This window comes from Lynx rufus, unplaced genomic scaffold, assembly GCF_022079265.1.
Source record: "Lynx rufus isolate CCGP_SWC_20201006 ecotype Redwood Valley unplaced genomic scaffold, mLynRuf1.p SCAF_11, whole genome shotgun sequence".
NCBI classification, from domain to species: domain Eukaryota; kingdom Metazoa; phylum Chordata; class Mammalia; order Carnivora; family Felidae; genus Lynx; species Lynx rufus.
In genome coordinates, this window is record NW_025814825.1 from 63924577 (window position 1) to 63938580 (window position 14004).

The 14004-nt window shown below is 48.4% G+C and overlaps 1 protein-coding gene across 2 annotated transcripts in view; it reads left to right on the top strand.

Annotated features, from left to right (window-relative positions):
• Window positions 1-14004, top strand: part of DOCK1 (dedicator of cytokinesis 1) — a 525941-nt gene that overhangs the window by 328467 nt on the left and 183470 nt on the right. For both annotated transcript variants that reach the window (XM_047073604.1, XM_047073605.1), the window contains exons 28-29: window positions 2553-2654; window positions 9830-9924. In XM_047073604.1, coding sequence (XP_046929560.1) covers window positions 2553-2654; window positions 9830-9924 — 197 coding nt within the window. The remainder of the gene's footprint in view (window positions 1-2552; window positions 2655-9829; window positions 9925-14004) is intronic.

Below are 14004 nucleotides of genomic sequence, written 5' to 3' on the forward strand. Positions count from 1 at the left end.
GTGAGATTTGCTTCCTCTAAGAAAGTCTGAACAGGACAACTGCTCTGGAACAGTTCCGTAGGTGAAATAAAGAATACATTTGCACCCCCTGGCCTTTTGCCCTCTAACTCATGGTGCAGCCCTACCTCTGTCCCCTTCCCTGGGCGGATTCCCAATTGGTCCTCGTCGCCGTAGAGTAAGAGGCCATTGGCTTGCCTCCATGACATTCTCATCCAAAGCAAAGTCTGCCCGACTGGCCATTTGCATATTCCCAGGACTGGCTTTGTGGAAATTGCTACCTTCTCATCATTTCGTCATTCCTGCATCATGTCAGTTGCCCCAGTCTTGGCCCTGCGTGAAGTTTTCAGCATTACATGGCAGTCTGCTGCCTACGTTGAGTGTCTCCGTATCACCTGTTTGAGTGTCTGGCCAGACTTGGGATGCGCACTGTTTCTTCTCATCCATGCTGCTCAGTGCTTGGGCGGTTGGCATTCTCAGGACTGCTCTGGGGTTCTGCTTTTCTTTCCACTTTCGGCTTGATATTTTAAGTTAAGTACATGGGTATACTGGATCTAATTATATACATAGCTGGCTTTGTGATTTCCGACGATTCTAATGTGTAGGTTCCCATTGTTTAATCGTTTTGACCTGCAGAAAATTAATTTGAGCCCCTGCCAGGTGCATCTTGGCCAATACAGGCCTCTACTTGGTCTAAAAAAGCCCGGTGTCTCCTGAGGAAAAGGCCGGCCACAGATAGCTGCGTCCAGGAGGAAAGTGGGACATCGTGTGTGGCCGCCTTTGCCTTTCCTCACCTTCCTGCAACTTTCTCTGATGCCTGTAGAAGTACGGGAAAGTCAGTCTCCAACTCATGTTGGCCATTAGCAGCAGCCTCAGGTTTCTCCAAAAGAGAATTAAAATGTACATCTGGACAAGAGGAAAGAGATGAGTTCAGCTACAAAGTGCCCGCCTAGCAGCTGGAAGTACTGGCTTTACACCCGGTTTTGCCATTTACTCATTTAGAGGGGAACACTCAGCCCCCTGTCTCACTGCCTGTAAAACGGGGCAGGAAGAGAATCTGTGGTGTGGTGGACTGGGCCTCAGCACAGCCCTTGACACATGGTGGTCAATGGTACAGGGACCATTTTCCAAAAGGGCATCTCCTAAAGAGTAAGGGAGATACAAAGGCAGCTTCTCTGGAGTCATGAGGATGCCAGATATTTACATATTTTACAAGTTCATATTCATGGACATTTTGCCATTTTCCAAATCATCCCTCCAGTGGAAAACAGGCAATCTTCAGCTCTTTCTCTGAACCCCAACGTGGAATCAAATCTCAACAATTATCATCATTCACAAAGAATTTATGTTTCTATACAAGTGGAAGATAGCATATTGTCGTTCTTGTATTTGTTCAGTTTGTGCAGTGCATCCTTTGAGGACTCATTTGGAAGCATACATGTATACTATAGGAAAAAAATGGATTGGGAAAAATACCGGACGGTAACATTTCCCTGTAGAGTATGCGCCCAGATGAATACAGAGCGCATTTAGGTATTCCGGTAGAGTGCTTGGAGAGGTGGGGTGGGTAAAAGAACACAGTTCGGGACCGCATTTAAGAGGGCAAAATTGGGGTATGTCTGAAAGAATGTCTCATCCTGTAATTGGACCAGACTCGTACTGGTCGAATGGGCAAAAATGTATTCCCTCTGTTTCTTAAAATGTCATTAGTTTAGGGGGGAATCTAGAAAAGCAAGGAAGGTTTTTATGTTTTTATGTTGAGCCATGACCCCCCAGAAGGGATACATTGTACCCAGTGGTAACAGGACCACCTGACCCTCTGCCCACCCACCAAGCCCAGCCCCCTTCAGCGCACACACCCACAGCCGCACACGTACTGGCTGCCTCTTCCTTAGTTGCTTCGCCCCGTTCTTTCCTCCATGACTTGATTCCGTGTGTTGGTTTCTGTTTTCCCTCCTCCTCTTCCTTTTCGCCCGGCTCCGTCTGCCAGGAGAAACCGTCCTCTCTGCCACTTTACATTCTGATGAGCTTGCATGCCTCCTCACATTCTTCTTGTGGAAGAGAATTGGACCATAACTCATCGTGGAATCGGTGGTGATTGCCTCCAAATTGGCCAAGGGGGACACGGGCAGATTTTGAGAAATAAAAGGCCTCTCTTTGCCACGGCCCAAGAGGAAGGGCTGCACACACATTTCGCCTGGTAATAAGAGCAGCAACTTTCCACGGAGCACAGAACACAAGTGTCAGTGGTTCCAATCTCGTCTTTCATTTTTGCATATTTAATGCAAAAACATTTAAAGCTTGTTTTTCCAGCCTCGACAACCGTGTGTCAGGAAGCATTTAGTGCAGCTAGAGAGAAGGAAATAGAGCAAAGCCAAGATGGTGAGGTTGGCAGTGACCGGTCCTCACGTGCCGGGGGGCCAGAGCTCGGGGGCCCCCACCCACACCCCGCTGCTTCTCTGCTGGTTTTGCCCCCAGACTCTTAGTCGATACCGACTTTCCCCGTTGTTCTCGAGAATGTTGTTCTCTAATTGTGCCCTTTGACTCCTTTACAGGGAAACTTCGTGGCTTGTATGACAGCTATTTTACGACAGATGGAAAATTATCATTACGCCCATTTGATCAAGACTTTTGGAAAAATGAGGACTGATGTTGTTGTGAGTGTTACTTTGACCCTTTTCATATAACCACGTGGGGAGGGGGCAGCATTTTAGGCAAAACACTGGTGTGGAGATTTCCATTTTAAATGTGATTTTGCACGGGGACTTGGCTCCAGTTGACTTGAGAAGCCACCTGGCAAGGTCCTACTGAAGTCACATCTCTAAGAAGATGAGGGTCCCCACCCACAGGCTTGTTTCTTACACTGAACTGGGGAGGGACTCGTCATCTCAGCCCAGAACGAGCTTTCTTCTCTGATGGGTTCCCTCTCCCGTGTTCAGGGATCACTAAAGATGTGGAGATGTCCCAAGGAGAGTCTGCCGGTAACTCCCGTTCACCTGTTGACTGGCTTCTCGGTAGCAGAGGCCAGAAAGTCTTTTCAGCTTTAAATTATACTCTGGTATTAATTAGCTCCAGTCATGGGAGCTCATCAGCATTTCTCCTAATAATTCTCTAGTCATCCTCAATACAACTATGACACAGCTCAATTAGGAGAAGCATAATAGAGGGGAAGTTACCACTTAGGAACCACCTCCCTAATGGCCTGAGATCCCACGGCCATATGGCAGATGTCTTCCGCAAAGCTGCAGCCGCACTTGTTGGCGGAGTTCTCGATTAGCTGTTGACCTCAGCTCTGGAATCTAGTAACGCAGAGTTCATTTCTGAGACCCCTGGATTCCTATAGGGTACGGCAGATGCTATTACTGCCTCCACGACTAGGTTGCTTACGCTGCATACCGTTAAACCTCCCTTACTGAGGGAAGGGCAGAAGAATGCACTTAATGATTTTTTTCAAAGGATTATTTCTAAGAAGAACATGTTCTTATTAATTGTTGCCACTGTGAGTGTGTGTGTGTGTGTGTGTGTGTGTGTGTGTCCGTCCACGTGGATGCACTTCTGTGTATGTGTGTGTGCGTGTGTGTATTTAAATTTCTAAGGAGACAACAATGAATCTGCATCTTAAAATCTTAGCGGATTTCCTTGAATAAAAAGCAAAGGAGCAAGAGTGTATGTGTGTATGTGTGTGTATGTGTCTCTGGGTGTTCAGTTCATTTCAAAATCATCACCATGGAGTTTAAGGTAGGGGTGTGCTCATGGGGGGATCTGTGTTACATTTATATCCTGCCAGTCTCAAGTACTTACGGCACAGTGAATTCACATTGGATATACGTGATGTTCCATGCCCCCGGTGAATCTTCACTGGATCCCTTGGCCCCGTTTGGGTCACCGAAAGGATAGTTGTAGGTGAAACTATGTGCACATTTTCCTAACTAGCCTTCCAGACTGAAGAATACGGTCTTTCGAGTGAGAAGTACACCCATCCTGAGTAATTAGGATCTAATTAATAATTTGCCCTTTATCAGAAGAGTCCTGTGATCAAAATCCCCACATGCAAATCGCTAAACATATTTCATCTCAACTATTAAGAGGTGCTGTTGGTAGAGAACCTTTAGTGCATTGTGAAAGTGATGTTACAAAATGGTTTTTAGAAATGACTATAATTTGCTGAATTCCGAGCGTGTGCCCTCTCTCCTTGCACAGAGCAGACGATCAGATACTTACTCCATGTTGTGGTCCTGATTTCCCCAGGGATTTATTTTTTTCCCCCTTAGACACAGCAGTTCAGAAAATCAATTATTTGCAGACGATTTGATTTCCGTTATCAAATGGCATTTGTGGTTTGGATATCAGGAATTCAAACTGTAAGGATCGTAGACCTATTTTATTGTTGTTAATCTGTTGGAACCTTTGTAAAATGTGTTCCTGTCCATTAAGTATACCTAGAAAGTATTTGACTGTTTTTCTACTCTGACAACCACTCACAAAAGTAAGAGATCATTTTGTGTTAAATAACTGAAAGTTAGTTAGTGCTGCAGGAGGAAAATAGTCTAGGCCATTTTCTCAAGACTATTTCCTTGTAACAAGTGCTGCTTCAGGTTTTCAAGCGTAGCCCTCTTTTGGTTGGATGAGTGATTCCCATACGCAATCGCAGTTCCTATCAAGACCAAAGTCACGTGCCTCAGAGCTGTTAATTTTATAGTCTCTCAAATGGTCCCTTAGACCCCAAGACAGTGAGAGAATGGAGCACAGCGTGAGGCAGATAGACTGATCCAGAAAAGAAAAGGAACCGACACGTTCCGTTGCAAACTCTCTCGCGACACGGCGATCTCTGTAGCATGGCGAGCCTCGCAGGACCGCAGTGGGGATGCCGGGCTGCAGAATGGGCTGCTGGCTGTTCCGTGTCCAGTGTCAGAATCAGGAACACCAGGAGAGAACTTGCAGTGTCCACGGTAAGATCAGAAGTGATGCACAGTGCCCCGGACCTTGCAGGGAAGAGAGCGGTCTTGATGCTTATCCCAAATTTCCCAGTAGGTGGCCTTTACGAAGCGTCTGTTGAGGGACTGAATGGGCAGTGTCCCATATCCAAGGACAGTAGGGGCAGAAGTGACGCTTCCTGGTTAAATGTTGAGTGAACGTGGCACCCGAGTACTGTAGCCCTCTTGCCTCTACCTTGGACTCGTGGCTGGCCGTGTGTCCCCGAGCAGCCCAGCCTGTCCCCATGGCCTCTCCACTTCTGGGTTCTTTTTTTTTTTGTTTTTAATGTTCATTTATTTTTGAGAGAGAGAAAGAGAGAGAGAGAGAGAGTGGGGGAGGGGCAGAGAGAGAGGGAGACACAGAATCGGAAGCAGGCTCCAGGCTCCGAGCTGTCAGCTCAGAGCCCGACGCGGGGCTCAAACCCATGAACTGTGAAATGATGACCTGAGTCGAAGTCGGACGCTTAACTGACTGAGCCGCCCAGGTGGCCCTCCACTTCTAGGTTCTAACCTAAAGAAGCCAACCTGGCAGACCTGTGAGTGAGCAGGGCCCTCTATCTGGAATGCCCTACCCCCTTCCTGCAGCTTCAGTCCCACCCCTTCGGAGGACCCTGACCTGACACCTGCCCTGGTCTCGCCAGGAGGATGCACGCCCTGTGCTCCTTCCTCCTTTCCTTGTCTGTCCCACTCGGCCATCAGCCTGTACCGAGGTGGTGCTGATGTCTCACGCCCGGTAGCAGTGAGTGAGGATGCTTGTGGGGGTTGGGAAAGCAAGGACGGGAGCAGGTGACTATCCACGCCCGGGAAACATCCCGATGTTGGGTGAGCGTTGAGCACCGTGTGAAGCAGCCACCACGGGGTAACCTGCAGCCTGTGTGGGTGGCGTCCTGAGTGGGAGGAGGAGTCTTGCGCCGAACACGTTTCTCTACTTCTTGTGACCATTTCCTTGTAGACGAAGCTGGAGTGTAGGTCCTCCTCCCCGGACGGTGAATCTGTGGGGTGCAGAGCCCTTTCAGAGTGAATCCAGTCAGTGGCTATTTATTGGGCACCAACTTTGTGTTAGCACAGTGGAGGAAGTCGTGGGCAAAGCAGACAGTTCCTGTCCTCCTGGGCCTACATTCTGGTGGAGAACATCGCAGCTCATCAGGGAGTCCTTCCAACCAATTCCAGCTATCCATGCTGCAAGGGCATGGTCCTTGTAAAATAGCCAGACTGGACTGGGTTGGGTGGTCAGGAAGCCTCCCTTACAAAGGAGAGGACTGTGGAGTATTGAAGAAGGGAGAGCCATGCAGTTTGTGGGGGGGTGGGGGGGACAGCATGTACAGGAGCCTCTGGTGGGGGGAGGCCGTCGGTGGGGGGGGCAGCAGTACCAGGGATGAGATGAGCCTGGACAGAGGCTGGGATGTCAAACCGCATGGACCCCACAGGCCAAGCGGAGACACTCTGTGCTCTTGGCTTGTTTGTTGTCGACTTTCTACACCGTTTGTTTGCTATTTTCCCCTGAATTGTTTTAAAATTATTTTTCCAGACACTTATTTATTTACTTATTTATTTTTTAATTTTTGAGTAAACTTTTTGGGGTAATCGTAAAGTCACCCGCGGCAGTAAAGAGAGAGGTCTGTGGGCGCTGCGCCCGCTTTCCCCGGGGGGGCAACATCTTGCGGAACTGCAGCGCGGAGTCAAGACCCAGTGCCGGCGTTGATGGGGTCCTTGGCTCTCAGGCGTCTTCCCCCAGTTTCGCTTGTACTCTTTCCCCTATTTATCGTGAGAAGCTTCAAACATACGGAGAAGCTGAAAGAACAGTGCAGCGAAAACTGCTGCCCCTGTCCCCCAAAGGCATCGGTGGTGAGCACTGCACCATGTCTGCTTCCACCGCGTCTCTCTGTTTCACCAGCTGGGCAGCCACATCCCGTAAGTGTGTGAGAACCATGCGTCTCCCCTGGTGGTTCAGCAGGCCTCTCTCGGGAATGAAGATCTTCTCCAGTGGCCTCATTGCCTTTCCTGAACATAGCAGCCATGCCCTCATTGGTGCCATTGGTATTCACACTCTCTCAATTCTGTCCAGTCTTTCTTGTCTTTCGTTAGGGGCTTCGGCAAATCAGGATCCAGCCCACGTTCACTCATCGCATGTGGTTGTACCTCCTTCGTCTCTCTTTCTGCTAGAACAAGTGCCTCACCTTGGTTTTTTTTTTTTTTCTTTCTCCGTGCTGCTTTGGGATGCCTCTCAGTGTGTTTCTCCACCCCTCCATATGTCCTGCAGACTGGAAGGTTGGCCTAAAATTCAAGTTCATCCTTTTGGCAAGGGTGCTTCAGAGCTGGTGTTAAGTGCTCTTTGATGCCGTGCCCACTGGGAGGCAGGGATTGCCAAGCTGACCATTACTGACGAGAAGTTTGATTGCTTGGTTGACAGCGGGAGCAGCCCGATCTCCCCGTTGTGAAGCCATGTACCCCGTTACAATTAGCACGTAGTCTTTGGGTGATACTTGGGCACGCACAAAATGTCGGCAGATATCCAATCCCCTGACAGTTCCTCATCTGATGAGTTTAGCATCTGTTGAGGGTCCTTCTCTCAAACAGTTATTTCTTTGGCAACGCAGAATTTCTTACTTCTGGGAGTCACAACATTTTGGCTTTAATCTCAGAACATTGGGAACCCCCTGGGGATGTGGCTGAATGGGAGGTTGGGAAGTGTTGGTGCCTTGACCAGGTTTACAACTTGAAAAGGCCATTCTGGGTCAAGCGTGGGGATCGAGAGGGACAATAGGGGACATAGGTAGACGGGCTAGGATTCTCCTTGGCAGTCCAGGTGAGAGAGGATGACCGTTTATTCAGGTGGATGGGGGTAGGGATAGATAGAAGCAGGTGGATTTATGACAAGAAGATTCCGCCTACGCATTGGTGCCTTTTGTTAGAGCTGCCCACTTATCGTATGGGGCATCCGGTACCCCCATAACAATCAAACTGGAAAATGCCGCGGGAAGGAATTGGCGCTGAGAGCTGAAATTTTCACAAAAAAACCTTGTATCAGTCCTCTGTCTCCCCTTGTTGACACGGAGCTTCCAGCGTAATAGTCTGCTAAGCCTCATCGGCCATGGTGGGGACCATCGCCATGCCTAGTAAATTATGCAGACCGACAAGGACGCCTTTGCAGAACCTCATCCTCCACAATACGCAGAGTTTTGTCTGATCAGCAAAGTACCAACATTGAACAGCTGAGCCATACTAATGAAGTATGGGGCTGTGTTTCCTAGAAAAAAAAATCAGGGAGTTGGGAAAATATGCTCCTCTTCCAGAATAATAAAACCCAGACCCTGTATCTCAATTATCAGGCTTTGAGGAGTGATCAGCAAGAAAGCCAGCAATTTTATGCAAATAGAGATGTGGCTAAATTATGGCACCCAGCCGGCCAAATGTGCAACCTGGTCATTAAAATGTGAAAGTCTTGGCAAAGCGGGGAAACTTAAGTGGTGAGGTCTGCATGGCGGTCATTGACCGGGGGAGAGGTGCTGTGCGTTGTGTCTGGGTTGCCCGGAGCACCCCTGGTGGTCCGAGCTCGTGTGAGCAGGGTCTGGAGGACGTCGGGATGCCTCTTCTCTCTTGACTTTGGCTACGTCCCGTACCTCTCTTCGACTGGGGGCCCCTGTTGTAAAAAGGGGGAAGGGATCACAGTTGCTCCCTGAGGTCTCAGTCATGGTGGGGGGCCCACCGCAGGCACGACTTACCAGAGCCCGACATTGCCGTTAAGGTTGCCGTGAAAGTATTTAACTTTGCACATCAGCTTATTGATTCTGTCAAATGGAGCTTGTACCTATTGGCGAGAACCGCCTGTTTCGAACTTTGCTAAGAATCGCGTTCCTGGCCGTTTAACTTCCTTCCTTCCGTTCGTCGCCTGAGTCCTCACGGCCGTTGCACCTCCTTATGGTTCCGTAGATTAAATAAATGACACACAGCCACTCACTGGGCAATCTCTGACCACGGCCTCATTTTTCTAAGAGAAGGCTCTGTTGCTTTTCCCCTGCCCACCCCGGACCTTGAGGGAGCATGCACGCTCCTGGGGCCGTGTGCTTTTGAGGATAAATGCTAGTTTTGTTCCAGTCAGCTCGGAACAAGTGCCAAGCTGTCAGGCTCATGAAATTCTGCTACTTCTGACAGGCACAGGCCGGAGCCCCCAGGAAAAGGGGTGTCCCTTCCTGATGCCAGGAGCAGTCTTAGCGTGGAAGCAGGGTAGCAGGGCAGGGCATGCCCCGTGAAGAGCAAAGAATCGTGCCCAAGACAGCACAAGAATCGCTGAGTAGCATGTGGGGTCGTAGCTGCCAGATGAAAGTGACCACGCTACCGCGTAGATGCTCAGAGGGTCATGGCGAGCTGAACAGGTGCAGGTGGTCGGGAGTTCCCACCCGAGCCTTTTCCTTGTTAAGTTACATTAAAAACAAGGAATGGATGTTAATACCCCGTATTCCACCTGATGGGCCCTGTTCGTAATGAAAAATGGATTTAGAGTAAACAGAACAAATAGCTACAGCCCGCATGTGATGCTTGCAAAATATCTGTTTCCCTGCAAGCAGAAAGAATGCATATGGGTAACCTGAAAATCTACTCCTTATGACCATTAGATGTACCCGGGTGCTGTTTCTGAATACATCCCTGAAAACGTGATCGCAGACAGGAGGTGCTCAGGCAAACAGAAAAGTAGAAGTAAGGCACAGCTCCTGTGAAATACATCTTCATTACTTTTTAGATTGTTTTCGTTCAGCCAAAAAAAAAAAAAATGAAGTCATTTATACTGTAATTATTCAAGGGGGGATTGGTTTTCTCCTTTCTCTTGGTGGGCTGTTTCAGTGTTCTGTTTTTTATTTCAGGATTTCCTGATGGAAACATTCATCATGTTTAAGAACCTCATTGGGAAGAACGTCTACCCTTTCGACTGGGTGATAATGAACATGATGCAGAATAAGTAAGTACCGGGAGGAAAGCTGTCACCTTTTACAAGGTGCCTAATTCACATCTGGTGGGCACAGTGGTGTTGCCTGGATACCATGGGGGCTCTCCTACAAAGGACACATCCTCCCCATTCTGCGGTGCAGACAATTATTTGGAGAAACGGACCTGGAGATGGGGTGATTTCCTTGTGCCGATGCGGGGCTTTTTCCCCCTGGGGAAAGAGGGAGTTGAGCCCTAACCCCTCCTTAGCCTTCGTCAGAGGCGACCTTTGTCTATCTCTTGCCATCCATTTGCCGTCGTATTTTAATCACATGTGTTTATTAGCCCAAGTGTTTCTCACCCTGTCGAGGTTTTTGAAAGGTCTTTGCATTTTCTCATTTCAGCTTTAAAGAGTGAGCATTTTCTTCATACTTATTAAATATTAATCCTGTGCCCGGTTTATCATTTCGCTGTGAAGGCTGTTGGTTAACGTTCCAGCTCTTGTGTTCTCTACTTCCTGTAAGCACCAGCAATGATCATTGGGTTCTCAATCACATGTGATTTCTGGAAGAAATTCCCCCGACCTCCTTTTTTTTCCCCCCCTTATTTCTTATTGCATTTTTTATGGAGATAGTTATAGATTCATAGGCAGTGCGGTTGTAAAAAGAAATACAGAGAGATCTTGTGTATACTTTCCAAAGCCAGGTTCCCTCGATGATAACGTTTTCCAAGACTATCGCACGATTCTGCTCCCAGGGAGTCGGCATGGATAGGATTCACCAGTGTTACACCGATATTCCCATTGTACTTGTGTGTGTCCTCCGCTCCTGTTCTTGAATCCACCAGCACAAGGGGTCCCTCTTATTGCCCATCGATAACACATCCTTCTCGCCCCTCCCCCTCCCCCCTCCCTAAACCCGGGCAGCCACTCATATTTTCTCCACTTCTAAAATTTTGGCATTTCCAATGTGATACATAAATGGAATTCTACCGAATGTAACATTTCTAGGATGGACTTTTTTCACTCCGCTTAATTCCCTGGAGATTCACATAGGCTGTTGGGCATATCGATAGTTTCTTCCTTTTCTTTGTCTGGTGGCCTTGCAGGGTATGGATGGACCACAGATGGTTTAACCATTCATCTGACGAAGGACGTCTGGGTGCTTGCCAGTTTGGGGCTACTATGGATAAAGCTGCTATGCACATTCATGTACAGATTTGTGTGTGAACATAAGTTCATTTCTCGGGCGTAAATGCCCTGGGGTAGGTACGCTGGGTTGTATGGTAACTACATGTTTAATTTTATAGAAGCTGCCAGGCGATAGCTGTACCATTTTACGTTCTCACAAGCGATGTAAGAACGATCCAGTGTTTCTGCATCCTTGCCAGCATTTGCTGTCCTCGCTATTTTTCGTTTTAGCCCTTGTGATAGATGTGTTGTGTGTCTCATCGTGGTTTTGATTTGCCTTTTCCCTGATGCAACAAACAGTGGCTTGCCATGTCATTGAAAAAACCGTAGACCTGGGTCTCTTGCTGAACAGAACCACAGGCAGGCCCCTGCGCAGAGTGCGGGAGCTGGTGGGTGCGGACTCTGCTCTCCACCTTGTGACCCCACACGTGAACTTGACCTGCGTCTCTCCTACAGAGTGGCCGTGGCCTGGCACCCAGCCTAGGCATTCTACACCCGGGGCAGGGGAGGGGGCAGTGCCCCCTCAAAGGTCAGATGTGATTCATGCCCCAAAATTGTTTGATTCGGTGCCTCTGATCCCAGGGGTCCCACGGGGTAAACTGTCAAGGAAGGTGTGGCCACACTGTATTGATTTATGCTACTCTATGATGAGTGAGAGTCTGTTTTCAGTTTTAGCATGAAGATTGCATTGTTCCCTCTTCCCACCACTCCGCCATCTGTCTCCTGCTGCCAGCCCTGAAGTCTGGGAGCATTACCCCAGAGCCACATGCGGGTGAAAGCCATGTGGTCTTTGGTTCCAAGTGAGGGGCACTTGTTTAGGGTTTCCTTCTCTGGATATTCTGTCCAGCTTCTCCCGACATGTTCTATTATTTCTACAGTGAGAAGGTGGCTTGACCTGTGGCCTCTGGAATCACATGCTCCCTGTACATCAGTCTAGCCTTGTCCCTGTGTCCTTACTCACTAGGGCACCTCCACAGGGCCCAGCCTCATGACAGAGATGCAGGTGTGTGGTGGCATCTCAGACCCAAGCCTTTGCATCTCGCCATAGGAGGAGAGTCTTGTTTGGGGGGCAAGGAATATCTGTGAGGGAGAAGCCATAGGGTGCTGTGTCCTCATAGCAAGGGATGTGATGGACACTTTGGGGCATAAAGTCTTGTGTAGGTGATAAGAGAATTAAAGTCTGGGGGCGCCTGGGTGGCTCAGTCGATTAAGCGTCCAACTCTTGATCTCGGCTCAGGTCATGATCTCACGCTTCATGAGTTCAAGCCCCGCATCAGGCTCTTGAGCGGATGGCACGGAGCCTACTTGGGATTCTCTCTCTCTAACCCTTTCTCTCTCTCTCTCTTTCTCTCTCTCAAAATAAATAATAAATTAAAAAAAAAGAATTAAAGTCTAGAGCGGGAAGCCCATCCTTTTATCTTGTTCAGGGTGCACGTAGGCTGTAGCCCCAAAGGACATCTCGACAGGGGACACACTGAGTATAAAATCCCTATGGTCTGACTCATGTTGCACATCAAATGTTGTACACGATGGTCTAATCTAAAATCCTAGCACTGTGACACCAGGCCATCCAGCCGACAGCGTTTCCTCTGGCAGCGCTTTCCAAGGATGAGCAGCGTTTGTGTGTGTGTAAGTATACACGTGGTGTGTGTGTATGGGCACGCACGTGTGTATATGGACACGTTCACGGAGGAGTGTTGGTACCAAGTAAAATCTCCTTGATTTGCGGAGATTCTGGCTGTGAGAGGCTCAAATCCATCCAGGTCCGTCTCACACTGCCGCCTTCCCCAGGAGCACATTCCGAAGCCAACACGTACAGAGAGGCATAAGCCACAACGGAGGCGTTTCGGTCAAAGTTTGGGCAGCAATGATCGTAATCTTCATCCTGGAATCTTCCCACTGCCCCAAATGCTGCCCCCTCTGTTGAGTAAACAGTGTCAGTTTTTAGAAGCTGAATCAGTTGGGTTTTGGAAGGAAAGGTATTACTTCTGTGCCACCAACTCGCTAGAACTTAAAACTTTTATCTCAAGACATCTGCTTTAGTGACCCTGCAGTTTTCTTTAACTTTGGGTTTAAATGCCAGCTTCAGAATGAAGCGCTTATTTCATTTTCTTATTGAATGCAGTCCTTCTTTGTGATGTGTTCCGTGTTTGCCCCCTAAGACTCAAGATGAGTATTTAGCTGCTTTCTACGTGCCAGGCGCCGCTGTGGGGACATGCGGTACTCATGGCCGTAAAACCCACGGCAGCGCTCTGAGACGGCTGGGTTTTTATGCCCATTTTACAGATGCGGAAATCGAAGCATAAAGCTTGGGTAACTTGCCAAAAGACGCACAGCTGGGAATTGATGGGGCCAGTATTTAAATCCCGAGCACACCCTCTAAACCACCCTGCTACCCTGAGTATGTTTCCTGTCTTTCAAAGAGAGTGTTGTTTTTAACCCTGGTGTCCTTCGAGTGGGACTTTCCTGCAAGATTTCCTACGTATCTAAGTGAATGTTAAGCCTGGAAGTCAAAACATTCTTACTCAGCTTTTGTCGCCATGAAAAGTGTATGCTGTTAAGGAGGATATCATTTACTACTGGAGTCCTGTTGTAAACTTCTAGAAGAATAAAAGGTCATTAATAGTGCAGTAAGATCATTTCCTATAGAAGTTACGTAGATGCCACATAGCATTGTTTCTATGCCGTTATCTGCCTTTTTAAAAAATCTGTAACTTAATAGCTCGATACCTTCTGTGTTGCGAGACTTCCCTGCTCTTCCTCTGCTTGGCATGTATCAGAGGCTTCTTTGCCTCCACAGGATGAGCCGTGATGCCCAGAAGCTTTCAGGAGTCCGTATTAAAATATTAATGGTACAGCTGGACACGCGGTTTTACCATCCCCAGCTTAGAAATGGACAAACTCAACCCCTGCGGTCTCCTAAAT